At 39.6% G+C, this 27571-nt stretch overlaps 1 protein-coding gene across 1 annotated transcript; it reads right to left on the bottom strand.

Moving 5' to 3' along the window:
* Window positions 1–269: 269 nt before the first annotated feature.
* Window positions 270–25626, bottom strand: LOC117254831 (voltage-dependent calcium channel gamma-5 subunit). The gene is made up of 6 exons (XM_033623261.2): window positions 25486–25626; window positions 12944–13185; window positions 7596–7682; window positions 5051–5191; window positions 4559–4704; window positions 270–3145 (listed from the first exon to the last, which is right to left on the bottom strand). The coding sequence occupies exons 2-6, from the start codon at window positions 13137–13139 to the stop codon at window positions 2882–2884; spliced, it is 834 nt and encodes a 277-aa protein (XP_033479152.1). The 5' UTR covers window positions 13140–13185; window positions 25486–25626; the 3' UTR covers window positions 270–2881.
* Between the last annotated feature and the right edge of the window lie 1945 nt (window positions 25627–27571).

Here is a 27571-nt window from a genome sequence, read left to right as displayed (position 1 = left end):
CCTTCCATGCGCATTATGCCTACATAGAACCTAATGCCTGCCTAAGGCAGGGGCTCATTCACATTCTCAAGCTGACTCCCTTCCATCAGTCAGCTGCTCCATCAGTTGATTGGGCTGTTTGAGATCAGCTGATGTAGCTGGGATGTGAGCTGGGCACAGTCACCTTTAGATTTAAGCCTCAACTTTGGAACAACCAAATACTGTGATGATTGTGATGATCAACATTCATGAAGCCTTACGACACATGGACAAGAAGAAGGAACACATTGTTTATCAAATTCCATTAAACTTTATTTCATTGATTATACATATTCCATTGCACATTTAACATCATGAAAATGACTCTGATTGTAAAAATACACAGATATTGACAGTTCATGTCTGACGATGACACCATCTGAATACTTTACAGTTATGTAAGTATAACATTATGCAAAAGCTCACATTCTCAATGTGATGCAGGAGGCAAAGCAGCTTTCACATAATCTGCAGATGAATCTACCCAACAACAACCATATATTTTTTACATGTTCTTTCATCTATACAAAAAATGAATCTATATACACACCGATGATTTCATATTTACACTGTTTAAAATAAATAAAATGTAACAGGTCTATATATATACCAAAACAGAGTGAGCATAGCTTGGCACTGTGTGTGTTTATTAAAGTGTGTGTTTGTTTACATGTATTGCAGGTGGTAATGCCATAATCCAGTGATGAGATGTTGCATGCCATTAATAATATGTGGAGTTACACCATGCAACACTAAGTACTGACGATAATTATAATTTTCGTTATATATCAAACATAAGATTATTGCACAAGACAAAATGCTTCTCTGTAATATGATTACTCACACTTAATGCTGCATGAAATGTATATATTCAATACATAACCTCAAGTCACTTAACCTGGATACAACTTCTTTCTTGGCACACTAAGGACTGCAGTATAGCTGTATGTAGAATACCCTGTCATTATAAGGGGGTAAATTAGAAAAATATGCATCTATAATTTGAGTTATTATATCTCAGTGAAAGAGGTATTTTACTATATGTAAAAGAAAGATCTATTAGCAGCGTTTCCTTCGGCACATCTTACATTCACAACGGCTCCATGTCAAAATAGTCTTTAACACCACCTGACTCATTCACATTCACCATCAAAACCCACGACTACACAAACTTCTTCTCCACTTTGGCCTGTTCTTCTTTAAACATATAACTAATGTTTTTTTAACTCTTATCTGATCTTCACACTCAGACAGTGCTGCCCCTGTACTGCTTCTTTTCTTTTTTTATTTGGGTTAAATACACTTGTTGTCCTCAACTCCATGAAGACAACTGAATACAGGAATCATATGTTCTCAGAGAATATAAAAGGTTTATGTACATCTGTACTGTTTAATGCAAACCATTCCTGTATTGTTCATATCAATGGGTTATGATGAGAGCATATTTATTTGTTTGTTTTGGCTGTTTCCTTTACAAGAATATACAATAATACACTCAACGTTTATATAACCATTAATATATTCAGACTTAGGCCTTTAAAAACAATGTTTCTTATACTAGAAGTGTATAATACAAACCCTTCCTTTGGTGTCAGTACTTGCAAAATAAAAGGAAGCAGTGAAATGTCCAAATGAGGTGGTCACGGCCAACTGTGACAACACTCAGGCTGTCACAATGCAAATATAAAAAAGTGAAGCCTTCCACCCTTCAGGTACAGCTTTAAAAGTTTAAAAACACCTGTGGCTACATAACAATAAAGGGCTCCTCTGCAAACGACCTAAAGGGAGTTATATTAGTACTTCTGACTGTTCACACCTGATACAGAAATACTGAGAGGGTGGTGTAAGAATTGAAGTTCATATGGAAGGTCAAATACCATCTGTCATTAATCCAACTCCCCAAAATGATCTGTTTAAGTGGCTGAAATTCATTCATTCATCATGTTTCATGAGCTCTAAACTTGAACATGAAACAGTTTGTCTTTAATAGCTGTGACGTGTCAGAAAACACAGTATAATACAGCAAAAAGCCACTTTCTGCAGCACACTGCAACTGAGGAGTGACACCTAGGGATGTGAGGGAAAGCTGCACACTGGGTGCACATGTACGATGTGTAGAAGACAAAAAAATTAACAGTTTTATTTTAACCTTATGAACCTTTAGAAATCAAGTCTGCACTGTGTGTGCAATGGTCTTAGGTCAAATTAAGCAAACCACCCTCTGAGATTTATCATTTTAATCAACTCTCCCCTTCACCTGAGGTGATGTCACTGATTAGTTTCTGCTTTGTGGCTGAAAACTCACACTGTAGTGTTTTTGAAAACCTGACTCTGCATGCATTGCACACAGTTGCTTATCCAGTTCTAATCCCTGTTCCAAACTCTCCGTGTTTGCAGATGTGCAGCTGTAATCCTGTCAAAAAGCTATCAGGATGGTGGCAGTGCTACAAACAATAGTGGACTTTCTCCCTGCAGGTTGAGGCTACTCAAGTTACTCCTTTCAGATGACTTCACCCTACCTTTGTCGATTCTGCAGGTGGCTAGTCACCTGTCACTGAAAAACTACAGAAAAACAGATTAAAGTACAACCTGGTCAGACTCTTTTGTCTCGTGTCTTCTGACAGCTCCCCCCTAAACAAGACTGAGCTGAGGATAAAGTGAACTGGCTAACCCTCAACTTAAGTTAGGCTCCCTACAAAACCAAAAAGTGTAAATAAAAAAATCGGTAGCAGGGAGGGCAGAGAGAATCAGGTCATAGTCAGGACACTTGAAGAGGAAAGCGATTCAAGCTGGATAATATCAAATTATCAGACAATTTTACTCCAAATTCCAGATAGATAGAAACAACCACTGATCCTCTGCCTCAGCAAGGTGAGGAGGACATTTGCTCATACTCTGGACACTTGAGGAGAGCAGGGTAGTGGGAGGAGTTCATCTGGAGGGAGGCCTCAGAGGAGATGGAGGAGGCACTGCGACCACGTCCGGCCCAGGCGTCTGGATGGAGGAACTGGCCGGAGTAATCTGAGCAATTGCTGAGGCGAGGCCGGTAGAAGCCCTGATGGGGCCGATACATTTCCTCTGCTGTGTAGCGCTTCATGAACAGGTACACTGACATGACACCTGCCGTCTGAGGGAGAACAGAGGCAAAGGAACACTCAGTTCACTCTCCAAAACACATTCTGTTCACAAACATGTCAAATTCAGGTGACTTTAAACCAAACACATGAAGGCATTTTAACCATTGAAATTATTCATTCCAAGAATTAAATAAAATGAATTATGGAAAATCAGAGAATTATGCACTAATTGATGATTCATGACTTTGCTGAATAACAATCTGAAAAAACAACATCACTTGAACACTTGAATCATGGCTTAGTTGAATGGGTTTATGCCAGGATGTGTGTATGTGCAGTATCTGTTCATTTCTTTCTTCTCTTTTCCTCTTTGAATGACATCAAATGCACAATTTCACAGAAAAAGAACAATGCACATTCAATGTTTCCCGTCATTGTGACTTCAGATTATTGTGATTGACTACAGGAGAATTAAGTATCAACAAAAGACACAGAAAAACATGAATCATTGCTTACTAACCCCACATTATCATGTTTTATCAGGGCTGTTTTGCACAGTCCAGTACATTAGAGACGATCATATCTCAGAGAAGGGACTTGTATTAAAGTCTTTAGACAGTATTTAAGGATAAATGAGTGCATCTGTCAAACCTGATCATTCCCAGGGTGTCAAATACCAACACTGGATAACATCCCACGGTATGCGATATTGAAGCCAAAGGCACCCTTTAACTCCATTTTAAACCCCATATGCAGCAATACTTAATGCTGAGAGCAACTGACTATAAAGAGTGAGAAAGTCCACACAGGGTTGGAAGGAGGGATGGTGGATGGATCAAACAAAACCAGACTTCCAACCACAAGACCATAGTTCATGTCCCGTGTGAAACCAAGAGTCGATGTTGTTTTAATGTAACTGTACGCAATTTACAGATGGTTGTTACACATTGACTAACGTGACTTTTATAAGTCATGTTACATTACGTAACAAACTTACTTATTTTAACTGTTTCACTACATGATTTATGAGTTATACTGTTTTTCAGTTGTGCGTCCCATAGACACACTACACTGTGCCCTGTGCATCGCTATGAGACACTGAGGCATGGCAAAGCATTGGTATTTGATGACCTGGGAATGAGAAGAGTTGGTTGAATGCCTAAAGTGTATCTTGAATAATGAACGCAACAGATGAGAGATGTAAATTAGCAAAAGCAAAGTAATGCCAGAGCTGTCATTAAGCACATACTTATGAAAGCATGAGCTTGGATAACATCTTAAAGGCACCTGGACAGACATGAATTAAGTAAAATCTTCTAGCCTGGAACCTAAATTGAAAAAAATCTGTGTCATGTAGATATACATCTGGGTTTCAAGCAGAAACAGACCCACGGCTAATGTTTTGGTCAGGCAAGAAAGATTTAGAGGATTCGTTTTGATGCTTGTGAAAAACATTAAGTTACCTCAGTGAGCAGGAAGGAGATGGCAGCAAAGGCAAACGACCAGCCATACTTGTAGCTGAAGTATGCCTCATTAGTTTTGGTTCTGTTCAACATTTCATCGTTAATGTTGGAGATGTACAACACCAGACCAACCACCAGAGAGAGACCTGAGGGAGGCAGGCAGAGAAACACAGAAACACACAAACTCCAATGACTATGCAGAGAAAGGTAGACGGAATTTACAAAAACATTGATAGTATATGATTGGTGTCCCTCTTGTTGCAGACCATGCATCTACTGATTTCAGATTTTAATAGAACAATAACAGTGTTTCATTGTGTTCTCTTCCTTAATTTAAGTGACACACACCTGAACTCTGCAACATAACAGCTATGTTTATTAAAAATCCTTTCACCATTTACTTAGTTCAACACATGTTCACCTTCTCAAATGTACCTGTGTTTGTTGATTTATTTATTTGGATATGTTGTGAGTAAAAGCCAAACCAAGTACCTGACAGGATGAAGAAGATTCCAGAAACAAAAGCCAGGATGGTGCGATGGGGTCGGATGTGACCGATGTTGCTGAGTACAAAACCGATAAACATGAAGAAGAGGCTGACCAGAGGGAAGGGTGTGGCAGAACGGATCATCTCTGGAGGGAGACACGAAATGTTTGATTTAAGATGTGACCTACGGCAGCAGTTTCGGACCCAATCCCCATAATTCTTAGGCTACCGTGAAAATATTCATATTATATCATAACTTATATATTATAATAAATATTTTTCATTAGTAAAACATTTGTTACAAGCTAAGGACCGATATGTTTCCTCACACCACCTCTCCCTCTTGTCTTCCTTCTGTTACTCAAAAGTCTGTCATCTCGTGTACGACAGGTTTGGCAAAGCAGACTGCACCCTAAGTGCGTCTAGTGGTTCATGGTGATGCGGCATGTAGATGATGATCATCGCTCTTTGCTGCATGTTATGCATATCTCTCCCACTGATGGGGAGGCAGAAGCAAACACTGCCAACCAGCTCAACAAATCACGAGAACCTGACCCGATCCAAGCCAGGGGCAATAATGAGAAATTATGGCTCAGTCCAGCCCTGCCTGAGCCTGAAGGGGTTGGACAGAGCATCAGAGCTCTAGTTGTTCCTACTTGATTCTAACATAAACTTTTTTTTCTCTTTGGGTTTTTTTTGTGTGTGTTTTCAGTGACTTTGTGAAACTTTTAATGAAAGCTTTCCCTTAGAGTAGCAGCATGAGGTTTTCCACTGAGGCTGGTCTTACTCGTCAAGGCAGCATCATGTGGGTTTAGGAATTTGGGTCCTCGTTTATATCAAGATGAAGCTGGACCTCCCTACTGTGAGCAAATGGTAAAGCACCTCCCAGAAGACAAACAAGTCTGTAATATTTCTCTCCACACCCCCATTGTGTTCTCCATTACACACAATGTTGCCCCTCCAGCTAAGTGGACCAGAAGTTTAAGGCCATAACCTTAATGGAACTGGTTATTTAGTTGAGTAAAGTTTGGATTGTGTGGTAAGCGTGTCCATTATATTCTACTGTGGATATCCAACACCATAAATAAAGTCTTTCTGGATTAATGTTGAGTCTGAAACAAAGTCAGGAAAAGCTTCAGTTCTGAATGGAAAGTTTTAACTAATGCATACAGGATATTAATGTAATTTTACCAGTGTGCCTGGATGAATACTGAGCCAATTAACTCTTATTATCGCCGTCTATTTAAATCCTTTCTTCCTATATATCTGTCACTTCAGGGAGTCTTCTTATTTTGTTCTCACATTTACACTTTTAAATTCACGCCAATTCTTTCATGTTCAAGTTTGTCACTTCTTGACCTTCATATCTTTACAAGACTTCTCCTGTCTCCCACTTCTTTTTTCTGTTTCTCCTTTTCTTCTCTAATAAAGTGAAAGAATAATCGCTCCTTTGATACTTCTGCATTGTTAGTTATTATCAAAGGAGAGTTATTTGTTGCATCTCGAAAGACATTTGAAGTGTTGAAATTTTACTCTTTTTGTGCCCACATAATAAGCACATCAAAAACAAATGGATGAATTTATTTAATTGTTTGAATATCTAATTTCCCCTAAACTTGTTTATTTCAGTTGATGAGTCCCAAGAATGTGTTACAACAACCATCAGAGAGGGAGGCATGTAAATGTACCTCTATGACCACCTGGTTTACCTCCGTCTCACTATGTCCTTCTTCTTTGACCTTAAAGGCTATCTTTGGACTGCAGCTTGAAGACATGAGGGATATGGGATATGAAGTGGCTGCTTGTCGGCACACCACCAGTACTCATGTGTATCCATGCGTGTTCACGCTGCAGGGGGTCTCTACAAAATGAAAATGGCACCCTTACATTTTTCATACACGCCCAGCTCTTATCTTGAGTGGACTGGCCTTGGGGAATGGGCCAGGAATAGCACAAACAACACAGATGACAGCATTGTGCAGAGGTGTGGACTCAAGTCACATGACTTGTACTCAGGTCAGATTTAGGTCATAAATGTGATGTCTTTGGACTTGGCATTATAAAATAAATAAAAGGCTTGTGCATTGCAGTCTCTGTCAATGTTAACCCTATGGTACCACTGGCCTGGAGAGGACTACAGACAGACATGTGCTGCCACAGTGACACATGGTGTTACCAGACACTTTTTCACCTGCCAGCAATGAGGTTCACTGGGAGGGCGTAATGTGCTGGAGGTCCAGTCCATCTAACCAGTTCCACTCACCACTACACAGGTGCCAACACAACATGACAAATCTTGAAATACCATGGGAAATAACTGGGTTCTCTCTCCTGGTGTCCGCTGCATATTGTAGTATCACTTGTTTTGCTCGCCACTTTTTTTTTTACCGCTGCCTCTTATTAAGCCAATCTTTTATGCATTTCTTACACTGCACTGTAACTTTTAAGCTTGTATATTATACCTGTCCCACTATATTTCAACTTATTTTTTTTCCATTCTCTAGTTCTCTTGTTCTCTTGTATAATAGTGGAGTGTGAAAAGTTACTTACTCAGGACACTAACAGTGGACTCAGAGGTCATCTGGACGTTAGTGGGCATCACATACTCGATGGTAAAACATCGGCCTTTCTCCTCCCCTAAAAGAGAGGACAGGGAGAGAAATACATTCAGTAAAATTTCACATAAATCTAGAGCACTCTACAAAACTGATTAAACTGTTAATTCACCCACTGCGACAGAGAAAAGTCAAACACAGAAACATGTACAGTATTCTGGCAGAATACATAGATGTCTTGTAGCCTTTGAATGATAATAATACCTATCCTGGCAATTAAACGTTATGACTGCACATCACAAATGTCAAGTTTTTAGGATTTATTTTCATTCATGAGAGTAAGCTTTGTGTGATGGCTGTGACACGATTTCAGCTTTCTCCTCTGTGACGTTGTTGAATGCCACCTAACAACAACTTCACAGCAAGTTGCAAGCAAGCATGGACTCAACAGCTTGTTTCATACAATACACAAGTTCTACTGTCAGTATTTGTGTGAGGAACACCCAGCATTAGATTTCAGCACCTTTCCCTTCATCGCTCTGACACATACAGTACAAAGTCTAGCACCAAAACGCACAAATACACACTCTTGTAACTGATGTCTTTATCAACACTTAATTAACCCCACACTATGAGGTGTTTGATTAGGTGAGATTTTGTGGTTCAGCATATGTAATTAGCTTTCATAAAGTGTTGATAATGCATACTAGAACAATGCAAAGTGAGAGTTTGGACCAGGGCAGTCCTAAAATATCAGCATACAGTAGTATAAGTATTACAGTTAAGGATCACAATGGTGCATTGATTACAGTTCATACTAACAACACACATGCCTGAACTATTTTGCCAGTGTTAGTCATTGATGGAGCATTTTTGTAAACTTCTCTGTGTGTGTGTGTGTGTGTGTGTGTGTGTGTGTGTCCTCTCTGTAATCTTGCATTTCATGCAGATTATAACCCATCCATTTAATTTTTGTGTGTTTGTGTACATGTGCACAAGGGAGAAGAAGCCTTTGATGTCAAAACTTCAGCTTCAGGGTCAAGCCGGGTGAGTGCTGAAAAATTTGGTAGGAGGTAGCGCCCCAGTCTAGCTGAAAACTAATTGCATCATGTCGGGCAGAGTTCATTACTTTGTGGTTCCTGGTACAAACTCTCATTACAGCAAGAATTTAAGGTTTAAGGCTGGCCACCTTGCCTGAAAAGACCCCCCTCTGCAAGCATCATAAAATGCGATGCAGTATCATAACATAAACTAGAATTACCACCTCATGGTTGTATGCCTCCGCAAACCAGTCAAGTTGCAGGTACAGTTTACATTCATGTCACTCCAGATTCATACATAGCCATGACAGCTGGCAATGCTTCAGATATGGGTGTTGTTCAAAGAAACTACAAATTTTAAAATATGGATGCGTCACGCACATCTTCAACCCAGCAGCACAGAAGATCTATACAATCAGCACAATTTCAAGGAGGGCATCCAAGATTAGTGTCACAAATTCAGCATCTGGCCACTTGTTTCCCCTTCTGTGGCTGGAATTATGTAATTCAAGAAGACTATGTCACAGTGAGGTTGACCTTTGACCTCTTGGATATAAAATGTTATCACTTCTACATTTTATCCTTTTAGACATATGTGAAATTTGATCATAATTGGCACATCAATTTATGAGTTATGGGCAAAAACATGTTTTTTTGTGGTCACAGTGACCTTTGACTGCCAAAAATCTAATGACTTCATTGCTGAGTCCAGGTGAACGTTTGTTAGCCTGGAAATCCAGACCCAAATCTAGAAAGATTTAGGGTCTGGCCATGAGTAATGAAAATGGCCCAGCTCGAGGGGCGGCACCAAGCATGCATTTGTAAATATCACTGCACGCAATTGGATAACACTACGACCAATCAGAACAATACACGGGGTGACGTATCCAGAGCGCTACCAGCGGAGCTAACTGGTAGATTAGACTGTTGCCGTATCCGGTCAGCAAAACAGCAAAAAGGTCCTTCTTGCAAAGGAAAGATTCGAGCGCCGTCTTCTGTTCCTCTTTTAGAGAAAAAGCCAAGTCTAACTCGTTCATTGTAGCGGCCAGAGCCGTTTCAAACAGCTGGTGTTCATCCGTAGCCATCTTGCAATGTTTACTGACTGATTCCGGACTTTGTTGTGGCAGTGCTGTCGTCATCTGTTTAGCTTGCCTCTGGCCCGCCTACATTAGATAAACCAATGTGATTGGTGCAGCTCGGTTTCATGGGCATAGGTAATGAGCATCATTACTGATTGCCAGAGTGACTCGCTGAGCAAATTCAAATTGTGCTCTTGCGAGAACTCTGGATTTCCAGGGTAAACGTTTGTGCCAAATTTGAGGAAATCCCCTCAAAGTCTCCTTGAGATATCACATTCTCCAGAATGAGACAGATGCAAGGTCATAATGACCATGACCTTTGCTCCCCAAAATCTAATCAGCCAACTGTTGAGTCCAAGTAGACATTTGTGCAAAATCCGAAGAAATTCCCTCGAGGTGTTCTTGAGATATCACATCCACGAAAATGTGACAGATGGACATCCCAAAAACAAAATGCCTCCAGCCACAGCTATCGTAGGCACTGAGGCATAAAAACTGACCTTTAGGGAAAAGAGTGTCTTGTGTACTTAATAAGTGCAGCTGTTGTGTGTTTATGCTATCATTTAGTAACTATAAATTAATCATTAGACAAGATGGGACGAAATCTGGGTGATTTAACACCTCGGCTTCCTGACAGAAACACTAGAATTTCAACGCTCTGAATGCATCATGACTGATATAGATGAATGAGGACTGAAAGATTAAAAATAAAATATGAGAGCAAGAACTGTCGCAGAGCGTGTGAGGGAGATCTACAGGGTAAGCAGGCAATCATGAGCCTGTCAATTATCTCTCCCCCACTCTTGCTTTTATTTGGCTTCTCCTTTTGCTTTTGGCATTAAGTCATTATGTAATGCGGCAATATTGAAAATATCCTCACAGTTACACTTAGACATTATGTAATGTAAGGGATGGAGTCTGTGGTTCCTGGTGGCTCTCTTTCCCTGGGTTATTAACCATCACTTAAAGGTGTGGGAGGCTTCTTCCTTATTGACAATCAGGCTCGACAAGCTTTCTGTTGTAGCTTGACTGTAAAGCTAGTGGGTTTTTTTTTGTTTTTTTACCTCTACATAAAAACCCCCAATTCTCAGCCTATTGAAATATAATTGCAAAAGATGGAGATAATGACTATTGCAAAAGACCTTGATTATGCTTCCACATTGCAGACTTAATGGGTCATTTTCAGTCAGTCTTCAAGGACTCCAGTAACACAGCTGTTCCGGACTTGCAGTGAAAAGCGTTTATAGAGAAATGCAAATGCAAATGCAGTTTAATCGGGGGAAACTGCGCTCTTAAAAACACTTGGGAGAAATACTTTTATTTCCAAGAATGGCAGGTCATGCCAAAAATAAAAACCACGCTGAGTTCATTTTATTTACTGAACTAGTCCTGCTGCAAGCCTTGCAGTCTACAACACACAAGAAGCCCAGTTCCCCATATGGTCCGATGACAGACTGTAAGTGCTGGCTGCAGAGATCCTCTACATGCTGTCCTCATGCTGGAATCAAATAGCCTAACACCCAATGAACTCAAACTGACATCAATACTAACCAAAACACAATGCAACCTCATTCACGTTCCCTTGCATAACAACATAGTGTGCAGTAATTGTTTCTGGGTCAAATCAGAACAGTTAAGTGGGCAATAAGGCCACTCAATTGCCCCTAAAACACACACTGGACCATTAGTCCATTACACTGCTACGTGGTAGAAAAACATCTGTTACCTAATTACAACTGGGTTGCCTGAATGATTAACCCTGAAATGGGACAGAGCAGGTCAGATGTGAAACAGGGGTTAAAGGAACAACTCCACAATAAATGAAATAACATTACAGGATAAATGACATATTTGCAAAACAAAAGCTTTTTCCTTTTTTTCAGGCCTAAACAGAGTTATCATTGATTGTAATAAATGAGAGCTACAGTGCACATCCAAAAAGAGTAAGACAGCATATTGACTCAGTCAATTGTTGCTGTTACCAGAGGAAGCAAAGGGTAAGAGCAAAAGTTGATACCTGGTTTACTCTGGGGCAACACTTGTCTGGAGGGTTGTTTCTCTAAGAAAAGAATAAAATCTAACAGTTAGTATTTCTTTTCCAATCAAGACCTCCAAGCATGCCTTTGTGATGTTGGAGCTGGGGAGGAACGATGTTTTGAAAGGCCAGAAGGTGTAAAAAAACCATGCACTGCCGACATACGTAAGCATCGCTAACTGTACAGTCAGTAATACTTGTTTTTCATGTTGAGTGCTTTGGCGGAAAAGAAATGCAGGTCAAAGAGAAGGAATAAGAAATAGCAGTCAATCAATCCAAGGTGCCTTTGGTGCCAGGAGCCAGCCACTGGGTAAGTCATGAGGAAAGACATCAAGCAAAGCCAGTCTTTCAACTGGAATAAAACTACTTGACACTTTCAAGGATCAACCTAAAATTACAGCAGAGCGTGGAAATCAAATATGAAAGGAAACACACTGGTCCTATCACTGCACAGAGGTTAAATCAAAGTTAAAATATTCATGCTTAAGTGCTAAAGAGTATTGGTTAAAGAGGGGGAAAGAAAGAGGAAAGAAACACAAGTGACTGTGCATGTACAGTACACATTTTATTGAATGCTAGAAATTGAGGCCTAGATTCACCAAAGCAGTGTGGTATAGAGGTGCCATGGCTAATTAATGTTATTCTTAACTACATGTGCACTTTAATATCTTTATTTAACTTCTTCACAAAGATTAGGTGATGAAGCTGAATTCACTGATAGTTCACAAATTACTGTAAATATGTATGCAGAACATGTATCATCCTTTAAAAGATGGCATTAAAGTGTTGCATGCAATGTTTTCATGTAAAATGGCATGTTAGCCAGAAGTCTGTTTGTGCCTCTGCACGTATTTCTTTGAGAATAAATGTACAGACCACTCTTGCACAGGAGTCTTGGTGAATCTAGACTTTGATTTTGTACTTTATCCTTTAATAAGATTCTTTGTTTTGGTACAAACTGATTGTGGACATTACTTCATGGATAACTAAACAGGGATCTTATGCATCTAAATTGTTTCTCCATCTCTCCTTGCCTGGATAACAATCAGTATCTAACACTAATTATAATCAAATGAGTCATAAAGCTCTGTGTCAAAGCAGAATCTGACAGAAATTAGATATACCTTGCCTCGAGGGATGAGGGATAAAACCACATAATCTATGTGTTTCAGACTTCACACTAACTCACCAGCCAAGAAGCAAACCCTCCAGAGGCCAGAGTGAAGGGACATGCGTATCTCTGTGCTCTGGTTGAGGGGAAGGATGACGCCCTCCTCTAGGTAGAGCCAGTAGTCGGTGCTTACGGCGATCCCCAACAGGCCCAGGGCGCAGACAGCGAACACGCTGCTCAGCAAAGTCAGCGCCTTCCTGCCACATAGGCTCATACCACAGCCTCAACAGCAGGGGGTGCGCCGCCGGCAGAAAGGGGAGCTGGCAGAGGAGAAGAAAGAAAAACATTTTCACTGAGTCCCTTAAAGTAGAGGGGAGCAAGTTATCACAAAACATCAAACTGTCCCTGAGGGAAGAGAATAGGAGAACTGGAGGACACAAATGAGAAAATATCATTTCAGAAAAAAAGCGGTGCTTGTACATGTTGTACCTTAAAAGAGGCTAAAAAAGAAAGAAAGTCACTCTACTGAGTTACACTTTTCTCTCAAAAAACTGAAACCATCATCTCATAGCTGAAAAACTGTATAACTTCTTATCACAATGTGTGACAATGATATGATTAATGCATTAATATGTTAATAATAGTTTGGGGGCAGTAGATGGTGTGTCTGTGGGATGCAGGGTGGAGGGGAAAGTCTGGGTAAAGTTCTGAGGTTTATTGTTTCCTCTTATTTCAGGTTTATAATGGAAGACTTTGAGAACTGACTCCAGTCAGAGATGAGTTTGAAATGAATGGGAAGTAATAAACAGGAATATGATAATAGATAGCTTTAACAAAGGACTTTCTTCCTCTTAGCCGAGAAAGAAATCTGGGAAAGATCCTCTCTTCTCCCAAGTTTCTCATTAGAATTTGAATAACCACATTGTGCAGGGCCAAAGGCTTAGTGGAGCATGTTTGGAAAAATATTATGTAAAGTTTTTCATTTGACTGCCCTCATGCTGCCTGCAGCCAAAAAAACCAAACAAACATGCAGTATAACTCATGACACTGATGATGCTCAAAAGAGCACTATAAAACTGCTTTCTCTACATTTTCTGCTATAACACAACTCCTAATATCTCATAAATCCACCTCTGCTCTGTTACATCTAGTGATGCAGAGACAGCATTGCAGATGGCGTACAGTATGTGTCAGCGCATGAATGCGTGCGCTCGTCACACAAAAGGATGGATCTGCTCGTACGGTAGCTGATGCCCACATTTGCCGGAAGCTGGAGTGCTGGGGAGCTTGGCATAGGATACGTGTCAAAAGGAATTGATTTTACATAATGAGTTCTCAGTGGGCTGCCATATTGAGCACCCACTGGGAAACTGGAAAGATGGAGTGAATATGTCAAAGGATTTTGAAGTTTTCATAAGATCTGTGCCATTTCTTTTCTCTCCATGGATCAACGTCTTGTATTATGACTGGATGTAAAGCCACAGTGGAATATAGAGTGGGGAGATCTCCACACATCTGCCAGCTTGCAGTGTCTAAACAGACAGAACAGTCACATGTAAAGGGGTGAGGTGTGGCACTCACAGTTATAAACAGAGCTTTAAAGAAGATGCAGCAACTAATATTTCAACAAATTGCATGTTTTCAGCAAAAAGATGACACCGACGCTAAACACCTCATGTGGCTGCATCTCTCAGATTACACACGTTCTAACACTAATATACAGTATTTCTAAAAAAGTATGTAATATCATATAAAACAATACAAATGAATCATTTAATTTGATCTGTATAGTTAGATTGTGTTCAATGTATATATTCTGTGCAGGCTAACCATATACACTCCAGATGGATGTGAAGCTGGTTGCCCCACTTCTTAGATAACAAGGGTAATAAATCCTAGAAGACAATTGTTGTAAGTCCAACACACACTATTAATAAGATCTGTATGCTCAGCACATGCCCACAGCCTGTTTTGTCTATTCTGTTCTTTCTTTTTTATCTTGTATCCATTTCTCTTCCTCCCATGTATCAGTGCTTATCTGTAATGTAACATGTATCTTTAAAATTGGAAAACCTTTTCTTGCTTTAAGCTATAATATAGTTTATCTTGGTTGTACATTTGTGTATAGGTGCACACAGGAGTGATCTCGCATGCTTCAAATGATAATACTCATTTTATATAGATCACCTAATTCAATTACAAAATAAATGTAATTGTAAACAGTTACTGAGAAAAATATGTGATTGAATTACATTTACTAATCAAAATGTCGGTGATTACAAAGGGGTTAGATCTGAATATATTCTTTTTAGTAAAACTTTTTATATAGAATAAAACATTCACTCTTCTTTGGCATAGCCTATTTGTGGACTTTTTGCTTTTGCTTTATTGCCCAGTTTAAAACATTAGAACAGTTATTAAAAGTAATTGGTTATATTATATAACTTATTATTTATTTAACAGGGTAACATGTAATCTGTAACCTACTGCATTTCAAAAGTAACTTGGCCAGTACTGCCTGTTACATTCTCTGATGTGAAATTACTTTTCTAAGACATGTGAGCGTGATAACACCCTTTCATCCATAATTAGGTATAATTTAGGACAACAGTCACATAGCCATTACAAAAAATTACTTTTAATGATACCTGTTCAACCTAATGTGACTACTGAAATTTCACACAATGAAAATAGTAGTGTAAAAAAGAACACAGACTCTAATCTTTTCTATTTTTATCTATACGTGTCTTTTCCTGTCTCTTGAGACTGGGCTGATGGTGAGTGGATGCAGTTGGGAAGCATGTCTAAGCAATCAGAGTTCACTAAAGCACAAAGAACCAGCATTAATGAGAAATGATATCATTAAACCTCAGCTATTCTTGACCACGCTGCAATCAGTGGCCATTCATTTACAATGTCCATGGCTCTATTTTCAGTCATTTAGCATCAAGCTACAACTTGAGGACAAGATGCATGCTTTTTACTCAAAACTTTTTTGTGTCACTGTACATGACCAGAGGGCTGTTTTAAGCACACATTGAAGGGTTGATTGCACATAAATATAGGTTTTCACAAATAGGGTATTATTACTGAAAGTGAGAAGAAAGGAGCTATTTAAGCTGGTGGTACCTTTCAAACACGTACAAAAATCGACAAGGATACTGTAACGATAGTAACGATGCTCAAAATAGCCACACCAATCATCATATAATAACACATGCAGTATGTGTTTGAATCTGAATTTAAAAGTCAATGATACAGTTTTTGTTATATGTGTCAGAAATACAATCATGATTAGAAATGCTTTTTCGTGACATACAGCTGCTTTTCTGTGACCCATTAAAGATCAAATATTGATTGTTGTTGCCAAAAGGTTTTGACACAGATACTATTCACATAAACCAGATTAGCCCTGTATTTCTACAGTATAAAGCCCATGCTGAGAACTCTATTTTGAGAACAATTTACCACTATAATGAGGAGCTGCTGAATGACATTGTAGCCATTTCACAATAATACTTTTCTAGTGATAATAAGATAGAGACTTTTACTAGGGCAGCTCAGCTCAGTTCAATTAGGAGACAACTAAGGCCAGAAATCAACATTTGGACATTGTTTTTGTTGCATTTTCCCAGTAATACCAGCAAACTGCTTAGAAAAAGCTAGAGGCACTTCTTGCAGTTTGGTGAAACTCGAACATAATCAAGAAAGGCAGCATCTTTTTTCCTGTGCCAGCCAGCAACCCCTTCACCACCTGCATTAGGTTGCATTATGAATAACATTACTGAGATCACTGCATGGGCCAACTCAATATGTGTGAGGGCAAAGCTAGAACACCTTGTGGCATGTATATAGGAGCACTGTATTGATGTGTCCATGGCTTTGGTAGAAGAAAGGACAATGAGTAATACCAACAATTAGGCATATGAATAAACAATAAAGCTGGGTCCTACTAGTCGACCAAATGTTAGTCAACCAGAAAGATCATTAGCTGGCAAGATTTCAACAAACAAACACACATGAAACTCTATTAGGAGCTGCACTTTGTCAAAATAAATCAAAAACCTATATGACTGGACCATGTGGTAACTTAATTTGAAAGGACAGACACAGGAAGTGGCCACGCTCAGCAGTCAGACAGGACTCACGTTAACTTACAGAGCTGGTACCTGCAGTTATTACACAGGCTAGTTAATAATATGTCGGGCAGGAAATCCAAAGTGTGGGATTATTTTGAGAAGGTGAAGGACGAACCCAAGGTGATATGTAAACTCATCTTCATTCGTCAACTACAAACATGACGTATCATCTGAAACATGGAAGTAGCTACATGCCCATTAGCCACTTAGCACAATCATTACTACTTTGCCGACAGCGTCATTAACAGGCGGCTCGCTCAGTGTGTGACGTGCACTGTAGATAAAATATAGGCCTATATTAATGATGGTTCATTAGTACAGTTTGTATTTCTCTGTAATGTAGCATAGTGTTAACAATGTTACTGATACTATTCTTTCTCAGACCTTGACTTCATACCAGTGTTGCCCCGTCCAAAATGTATAATGTAATAATTAAATTTATATCATAAACATGCGGAGGAGTAGTCAACTTATGGCCCGAAATGACAACTCTTGGTCGACTAAGAAAATTCTTAGTCGGGGGCAGTCCTGAGAAACAACATCTGATTTTCAACTGACACCAACTGTACTATCTTAGATTAGAGAGACAACTGACCAAACAAATGGCCAAACATTTAAATGGACAATCCTAAAACTGCCTAACACAAAACCCACAGTCAGTCCACAATCACAGAAAATGTTACTGTCCTGGTGATGTTCCAGTCAAGACATATTTTACTGACAAACTCCCTATTGTTGGATGAATGAAAACATTGAAAGATATGGCAACTAAATTGTCAACTAATTTATATGCAGCATCGTTCTGTCACGTGTTGGGGGGCATTCTTAAAAGGAATTTTCTAAAGTGTCTTGCAGTTTCTGTGAGGAGTATCTTGCAAAATATTTCCAAGCATGTCCCTGTGCTGTGGATGCAGGAATGTGTAAATAATTACATTAACAATTGCTGCATTTCATTCAAGGGTCACATATCCAGTGCCCTGCTATTATGTGTGCTGGTTCACTGGCATGCATTCTTTGGACACTTTAATGTTTTATGTGCTTCTCCTACTATGAGAGGTCAAATTGTCCGTTGGGAAAAAGTTACCAAACTTGGAGTTTATATTTAAGTGCTTTTATCTGCTTTCATCAGTGATGATGTGGCTGGCGACTGCCGGCTTGACTAAAAATTATGTGATTAACCCTTTCCCTTAACTCCAGAAGAAAAGAAAAGGAAATTAGGGTGCGAACAATTAATGGACAGAAGGTTGAGAGTCAAGGGTTTTCCTTTTCAACAAAATGTTTGTTAATTTTTTGCTTCACACAGGTTTGAACTTCTCTAAACTAATGAGAAGAAATGAAAAAGGGGGGATAAAAATAACTCTCATATTCCGCAAAGTTAAACAGAACAGGCATGTGTATACTGAAGGTTCAGAATGAGTCCTCCACCCTTCAGAATACATACACACACACACACACACACACACACACACACACACACACACATACACACCCAGTGTTATCATATTCAATCCATTATGAATACTGATAATGCTGCTCATTCTCCTGGTCTCTAAGGGATTATAAATGGCTTTATAAAAGGTTCTGTTTTTATTATTGAGAAACGTTTCTCATTAGATGTTCAAAGCCACTGTGACCAACACAAAAGCTCGTGGTCCCTCCCTGCCTGCAAAGGGATACACAAAACACCCTCTCTCCTGAATAAACATCAACATTTCCTTTGAACCTGGTTGAACCTGTGGCAAGGCTGAAGTCTGCTCCTCCTTAGGCAGAAGTTTTATAACTTTATAACCTAAAATATATTTTTCCTGTGCAAAAACAGACACTAAAAATATTTTCACAGATTATTACAGAAAACCTTCCACTATATAAAAACATTATTTTCAAAAGGATGTAACTGAAAGCAACATGAATGTGATACTGAACAAAGCCACTAGGGGTCCAGAGGCCATCAAGTAAGGCGGAGGCACACCGCTGCTCGAGTAAAGGGCACGTCATCACCAAAAGTAGGGCATTCCTCTTCTGTCTACTTTGTTAACATGCACCTAACCTCCTGTCAACCTTAATTTAAACAGTTCACCGCCAAAAATACCCCATTTTCCGAGAACAATTGGAAATCCAATAGCGAGGCAAAGAGTAACGCAGATGTCTCCACCCTTTTCAACTGCTGTAGTGTGCTATGTTGAAACACAGACAGACCTCCAAGGCACAAACATGGCTGACCCGTAATGTCACATTATGTTGTAGATATAATTTGTTATCTCTTCTTAACAGGACAACTTCTAGTAAATAAGTCAAATCTGGCTTCTGATGTGAAACACAGCAGTACCCTAACACTGTGTGACACACCAATGCTATAGTGATCATCTCTGGTTAAACAATTGCAAAGATAAACAATGTATTACAAACTGACTGGGCAATTTGTGTATTTGTTTCTCTTTGTCGAGGGTTTTTCAGCGTCACAGCATGCTTATTGACCCAGCCACTGTGGCTGCAAGAGCGTGGCTATGAGTGCAGTCCCTCTGCTGCTTCTGATGTAGACAGGCGACTAACACTGTGGGAGTTAGTTGCTGTTGGTTGATGTTGCTAGGGCTGGCTGGAGGAGCCTGAGGACAATAGCAGTTCAATGCATGAGAGAGGAGATATGTCATCAAGCCACAGACACAGCTGGATGAAGCTGGCAGCCCCCATCGTCAGCCTGCTGAGATCTGCTTGTACAGTTTAAGCAGATGAGCTAAAGGGAAAACACAACACAAGCCTACATGTGATGCACACATCATACATACTCTCTTAGACTCTGTACATGCACCCTTGTACATGAAAACATCACCATACATTAGAGCGCAATACACTGACCCCCAAACTGTCTGCAGCCACTCTTTGTTGTCCTCACTTAATGCATTCTGAGTATTACAGAGGGAGTGTGTCACTGGTCATAACAGTATTACACAGAATGCTATATTTTTCTGTATCTCGACTGTCCAAAATGTCTCCCAGCATTAAAAGCAAAGCTAGTATGAAGTAAACAGCCCAGACAGATTATTTTGGGACCATTATATCCAAAGCAGCAGTGGCACTATGAATCCAAATGTGACTTTTTAACAATATTTCATACAACAATCAAAGTTACATAAGTATCAGTCTCAGAACTGATCAAAATCAAACAATGGGTTCCCAGATTTCATTTCACCTTTCACCTTTCCAGAAGGACTGTCTGTTTACATTCCACTCAACTGTGACTCATACCACAAACAGAAACCAGAACACTTAGGACACCAAAATCTTGTCCTGTTTGCTATATTTTGCATATATGCGCATATATCTGTTTATAGGGATTACAAAAGTATCACCTGCCCTCTATAAGTTGAAGTCATAAATATTAAATTCTGCCGTTTACTGATTGGAAATAGGCTAACACATAAGCCTCACTCTTGATGAGCAATTTTACCATAACTACTGTTGCCAATCTTGATTTTTTTTTTTTTTGTTTTTGAAGAAGGAAAACCATTTGAAAATTTAAAAAGGAGTTTAGGGTCTGACCCAATAATGACCTAGAAAAGGGCATTTTTAAGCCTGCAGTCATGTTCAGACTAGATATAAACTGTTCCTACAATGGCCAGTTTTAAAAGAGGCTACACACCCCTCTCTAGTATATTAACCTAGACGCTGCATGGTAAATATTTTAATGGATTATGTATCGACTAGAGCAACTGTTCGATTCATCTAATACCCAAACACAATACCCAACAAGTTCTCCATCCATACCACCACACCTGTATTGTTTCTTCAATCTAATACAACCCACAGGAGCATTCCCTAAATTCGTGTCCCTACTGGTTAGGTTAGGTTTAGGAAAAGAATGATGGTTGGGCATTGTCATGTTACATACTTAACCTGATATTATGAAGTAAAGGTAATGTGATGACGAAACAATACGTGACTCTAGATTACATATGTGCATACGTTAAAATGACTCAGTGTTGACTTTGTGGGGGACCATGGATGTATTAGAGAACTGGGTATGGCACAGCAGCTCATCCTTGCTTCCAATTTTTCCAGTGGCCACTCGCAGTATTGCAGCGGAAAATTCCCTGTGGCCAGAAAATCATTTTCCCCATAGACCGCCGTTATAAAAAGAGACATCTGTACAACTGTTGACAGAATAATTTGAAGCACAGATCAGTTATTACTCTTTGTACAATTAATCCTTGATCCATGGAGGTTTAATATTTTTAGAACTTTCCCTGAGCTGAGAAAAAGGACTTTAAAAATCTGGGATGTCATCACAATGTAGAGTCTATGGACCAAGTGGGAACTTGAGGACAAGGCCAGTAAGAGAAATACTAGCAAAAATTCTCTTTGACTGAGTAGGTGCCCTCTTGGGGTTTGGTATCCAGATCTAATAATACATCCATGCACGTCATAATAATTATAACCACTCGAGGTTGTTGCCCATACCAAACTTCAATTTGATAATAATAATAAGCTCCTTATCAGCCTGTGGTGTTGTTTTTTTGGGGAGGAACACACAACTGAACAACTCTTTTGTGCAGTTGGGAAGAATATGTCAAACCTTTGCAATTAAAGTTACTAATGATAAGTGCCTTGTTTCCAATCTGAATACAGCAGCCATTGTTGTTTTGTCTGGTTTCCCAACTATGGGGTTCTAACAGTTAACGTTATATCAAAGAAGACAGTTCTTTTCCATATGCTCTCATCTATCAGCCATTATGTTTGAGCTGTGCTGGCCTCCAGTAGGGAGCTAACAAGCCAGAATGATTTCTCAGTGGTCTAATTTTGGAGATGCCTCAGCCCTCCCTTGAAGACATGCCTCCCAAAAATGAGAAAATACAAATCTCTGCTGTGGGCCAGACAACTTACAGCACATCATCCGGCGCACAGCAGAGTGAGGTGGTGGTGGTGGTGGTGGTGGTGGTGTGAGTTGTCAAGACAGAGAATGAAGTGGAAATTTCGTGTCATATTCTCACCTCTTCTCCGCAGTGAAATCACGAGATTCGGGGCACAAAATCAGTCAACTGGCTGTTAAATGTTGTGCCACATTTGCATACAAACAGTTGAACCAGCTGACCTCATGTTGAACGTGTTCTCTTAACTCACCCTCAAGACTCTAGAGCAGACTGCATCAAAACGCAGTACATCTGTAATGTCAGATCATCTTAATTTGATGGGGCAGCTCTGGATATAGCCCAAGCATTTCATGCTGTTCCAAAGGCAGTTCCCTTATGTCTTTTAGCAAATGGTTTTGGCTCTGAGCTGTCATCCCCCGTGTCTTCCTTCATACAGTATCATGATCAGAAAGTGTACAGATAGCTTGTCAGTCAGCTTGTTCTCTACATTTTAATATCTTCCAAGGTAATAATGAGATAAAATGCCAAAACTTTGTGTTCATCAGGGACAGTTATCCTGAACTGTTTTTATTCCATGTAGACATATTAGTAACAAAGATAACAGACGGGTCTATTTAATCTAATAACACATAAGTGAATGGTACAGTAGTGATCTCTAAAAGGGTTGACACTCCATCGAGTCTGGCACAAAAAAAACAGTGACCCACAGCACTAACATCCATTTTCCTGTATTTGTTGTGAGAACAAGTCTCCCATTTATAAGTGCTTGACTTGGTTCTGTCGCCAGGCAACACTATACAGAAAGGCCTCCGAATTAGTCAAGCATAAATGAACTGATGAGCGAGCCCCAAATGAAGGCTTCCTATTTGGTAGTGAATTTTACATGCTGGAGAGGGGAAACAGAGGAAAACAGGAGAGAGACACAGAGGCAGAAAAACATCACAGAGGATTATAGAACAAAAATATACACAGGACATGTTACACAGTCTTTTAGGCACTCAAACACACACACACAGAATAAAGACAAGGAATGACAGTCTTATGAAAATGCAACTGAAAGATATCAATTATACATGTAAATATTTTAATAGTAACATCCTATCGTACAAGACTTTAACAATGACTACCACAGTCAGTGTACAGCCACAGCGTACTACCAATCTAAATTAAAACTTAAAAAGTGGATTGCTGTCACACTTCAAGGTGTTTGAAAACTGAGCACCTCTCTGCCGTGACAGCATCGTGTTTACTTTTTAAGGATAATCCCATGAGGATGTCTCTTTGAGCCTGAGTGATCACTGAAACTGGCGAGGCACAGCCAAGAGAGTGGGTTGACGCTACAGGGAATTCTTATTTACTGTGCTTAACAAATTTGTTTTACTGTTTAGCATGTTTCATACACACTCAGTACCTACTAATAATATTGCTATGTCATCCTATTTTTTTACAACTGTGACAAATTAATATTATCCTCATGTGTTTATGACATAAATCTGAACAGAAACAACTAGAATTAACAGTTTTATGTCAAAAACTAAATCATTTTAATCTTACATTTACTAATATTGCAATTAAGTAATAGTAGACAAGCTCTTTCTCATATTACAATGGTAGTATGTGCAGTAGGTATAATATTGCAATAGTCCAATACACACTGAGGACACTGACTATGATCATGTTTCTCCATGTGGAACCTGTATCAGGCATTTAATGATGACCTGCAGCTGTGTTTTCTTGTGGGCATAAGTGACAAGTTAGTAAACTGTCAACAGTGATATTGCTGAGTTAACAAGGCACGAAGGTGGATGGAGAAAAGGAGGAAGACTGCACAGTTTTAATGAGAGGACAAATGAACAGGGCTGTAAAGCGCTCTGTAACACACTGTGGATCCTTGAACTCTTGAAAATCTGCCCATTATGACCGGCTGCATGAAGACTTGCACCCCAGAGATGGGAAATACAAAGATTCACTGACTGCCAGCCACGGGTTAAATATGTGGCTCAAGATGGTAGAATAGATTTTGACAACATGAATAAAATAAAAAGCAATGCCTGTAACATTGACAGACAATGTCTAACAAAAGCAGCAGGGTTTACAAGTAGGTCGACTGACTTCAGTTTTATCCTGAACCTATTTAAAGCTTTAAGAATTCTTTCTTTCTTTTTTCAAGAAAATTATTTATAAAAAAGTGAGTTTCCAATAGCTTTTGAAAGACTGAATTGAAATGGAACAAACACTAAAATGCTATGCAAGTGGCATCTCTTTATGTTTGAGTCAGAGTCTGAACCACATAATTTCAAGTCCAGATAACACGGACAACCTATTATCAATGTCTGCCTTACTGCAACAAGTACACAACTCTCATCCAGAGAGGATGTGGGTTGCGAGCCTGTATTGAACAGTGGCAAGAAAACATTTTTCCTCCTGCAATTGCAGAAAAATAATCCCCTGCTGCAGCCCACACCATCCCTGTCTAAATTTGTGCTGTAACAGTATTTGTCTGGCTGGAACACTGAGGAGTGGATGTCAGCCAAGTAGGCCTGTGGGCTATCTAGTTGTTTACCACTGCTTACTTTCGGATAACTTTCTGCAGTGCTGCAGTGCTAAATAAAAAGAAATTGTAGTAGGACTTTCAGTTACTGACCAGAGTACAAGGTGTAGAGCCTAAAAATTAACAAAATCTCAAAAAGCATTAATTCATACATACTGATCATGGGTAATCTGATAAATAGGTGACTACTGCCCATCCACATCTGTGTATTTACACTATTTTTTCAGTGTTTTTTCATTTAATTTAAAGCTAATTCATCATTGTAATTATTGGTCAGTGATGTCAGTGTCTTTAGCCTGAGTCTATTTGTTGGCCACATCCTGTGTGAAGTAATCAGAGCCAGCTGTTTGTTATGCCTGTGCCGTTTAATCTTTGGCTCGGGCTCAAATCGCTGTCCGCGGTGCTGAAGCTCCCACAAACGCTCCCTGGCTGAACAGTCAGTCAATAATGAGCTGAGTCCACGCAGCGTGTTGTTACACAGGAATATAGTGGGAGCTCATTTATCTAAACCCCCTTTGCACACGGCTCTATCGTTGCAGTAATATCTAAAGTAAACGTAGTGTGGTCAAGTTGTTTTCATTTGGGCGTTATTTTCCATATAACGACTGTGGGTTTCTCATCAGTTAACATTAAGTTATTTAAATCTCAGTAGCTCTATTTTCTCCTCTCTCTTTCCATTTTCTGTCACACTAAAAACGAGCAGTTGTGTCACACCACTTTTCTTTCCTCAACTAGCTACTGTCAATTATGTCTCCATTATCACATCTGTGTTTACTTCGAGTAAACTCCGCTCCTCGCTTTTAAATGTGTTAAAGTGAGTGAATATAAGTTAGTAGAAGCTTCGACTCTGGTTATCAGTGCAATTGTCTGTTTTACTATTTAAGTATTAAAACAAGTGTGAGTATAACTGGCATAAATAAACCCGTGAAAAACAGCAAACAACAAACAAAGCACACCGTGTTATCTGTCAACAATCAACAGCGCGTTTCTCTGTACAAACTGCCGACTGTGATATGTATCTGTAGAAACCGCACCTCAGAAAAACACAATTAAATTGTTTACTACCTTCACGAAGAAGACTCGTCGAAAAAAAAACACTCTTCTCCCTCTACTTTTATTCTTTCTCTTCTTTTGTTTCTCTCCGTTCAGTCGGTCCGTGTTGTCTCAGGTTTGGCGCACGATAAGCCTGTGTTGCGTTCAGGACCCGTGGCTGCGTAGCTCGCGCACCACTACTATCCAAGCCAGCACTAGTGGCGCGTGGCACGTGGCGCCCCAACTCTCCGCACTCCACCTCACTTCAGGTGTGCGGAGGACAGGAGGGAGAGGCTGCCTGCATGTGATGTGGTTTGAATAAGTTTATGCACCAAACCAAACACAACCCTGTAGGCGCCGAGTTTTGTACACATCAAATACTGAGCTGTTAAAGGTGGCATGGAGTTGTATGAACCTTTACAATTTGACTTAAATTCATATGGGTCCTGAAATGCACAGCATATCCTCTTGATACCCGAACTTTTGTTTGGTATGCATTGTTAATTTATCCTAGCTATTTGAGATCAGTAAGACTCGAAACTTATAAAAAATCAAACATTGTCAATGATAATTAAGTCCCAGTGTCCTCAGATGAGTACTTCCTGTTGCTAAAATTTGTTTCATTTGTGCTCCATATCAAACTACAAACATTATTAATCAGAAATAAGGAAGTTTCAACTATAAAATGTGATCAGGTTTTGGATCTTGTCCACTTTTGTGTCAGGATCGACTGCACACTGACTTGGCAGAGATGGTTGCCATCTTGTTTTTACATGGATTAGTGCATTGTGCAAATTACCCTTCTGTATTTTCACTGACAGAAACCTTGTTACGACTTACTTCCTCTAGATAGTCAAGTTTGATCATCTTCTTGGCAATCTTGACACAAAAAAAGTGTCCACGAATGAGGACAACAGGTCTAAGTTAAGTAGAATGAAGTATATGGTCAAGTAAACCCAAAATGAGATGTCCTCATATGAGGACACAGGGTCTGAGGAGGATATATTTTAAGTGTCAGTACTGCACAGAAAAAGCTAGAAGTTAGAAATTAATACAATAGAAGTACTGTCATTACAATGCAGTCTGACTGTGACCTAAAAAATGTCATTGGACATCCCTCACAGTAATGGATGGATTCATGGACACAGGCCCAAATTAACAGGTACCAACCAAGAAGACACAAACATAAAACCACTACAAAGACACACAAAACGACAACAAATAGACAAGACAGCTGCAAAGAAACAAAGAGACTCAAAATGACTCCTAAAAGGAGCAAAACAATAACAACAACAGCAACAACAAAATTAGGGATAGATGATATTAGATTTCTTGCCAATATCCAATATGGCGATATATAACATATATGTAACATATATGGCGACAACAGATAGCCTACCAATACCAATATCAATATCACCACTTTTATTCACCAGCTAGTTTTAGTGATCAAGTCTTCACTGTGGTGAATTTAACATTCAACACATTCTCACTCTGATTTCGTCACATATTGACGTTTGGTCATGGACTTTCCACGTCTACATATGACGTGCAAGGTACCCTGGGTGCGTTAGTTGTTGACGTTCTGGGACACCGTGTCAAGTTCTCTTCTTTAAAGATATTTTTTAACAACAAACACAAATGGTTCAGTTTAGGCAACAAAAGCACATGGTCAGGTCTAGGAAAAAAGAACAGGGTTTGGCTTTAGAATCTTATGGGATGCGAACACCACTTACGGGTGGAAGTAGGTGTTCCTGTGCACCACCCGTACCCTACCGCTCACACCACTCTGACTTTTGCCGCCTTAACTTTCGTCCTTGTCCTGCCACGTTTTCCCCTGGTGCTGCCAGGTGCCGTTAAACTATAATGGCAACCGGCAGCATATTTTTTTGTTGGTTTCTGGCGCTGCAAGTCACCACCCAAGCGCCGACTTCAGAGTGAGACCGTGCTCTAACATCATATTATGCATGCATACTCTTATTGTGACGACCCACCTGCAGATGGAGACATGACATAGAATGCTTTTCAATGTCAGTGATATTCATTCAATGTGCAAAACAAGAAAAAGCATGTTGGCCAATTCTGATAACCCCATTTAAAGCCAATATCTGCCGATACC

This window comes from Epinephelus lanceolatus, chromosome 3 (assembly GCF_041903045.1).
Source record: "Epinephelus lanceolatus isolate andai-2023 chromosome 3, ASM4190304v1, whole genome shotgun sequence".
NCBI lineage: Eukaryota > Metazoa > Chordata > Actinopteri > Perciformes > Serranidae > Epinephelus > Epinephelus lanceolatus.
The sequence above is the reverse complement of the archived record's forward strand: the minus strand, read 5'-3'. Positions and strand labels throughout refer to the sequence as shown.

Excerpts from the sequence above, each read along its gene's own strand:
- LOC117254831 (XM_033623261.2), bottom strand. The coding sequence starts at position 13,139 with ATGAGCCTATGTGGCAGGAAGGCGCTGACTTTGCTGAGCAGCGTGTTC. Across the intron at positions 7,683-12,943 it reads GAGGGTTTGCTTCTTGGCTG|GGGAGGAGAAAGGCCGATGT; the intron begins GTGAGTTAGTGT and ends CCTCTCTTTTAG. Across the intron at positions 4,705-5,050 it reads AATCTTCTTCATCCTGTCAG|GTCTCTCTCTGGTGGTTGGT; the intron begins GTACTTGGTTTG and ends TGCCTCCCTCAG.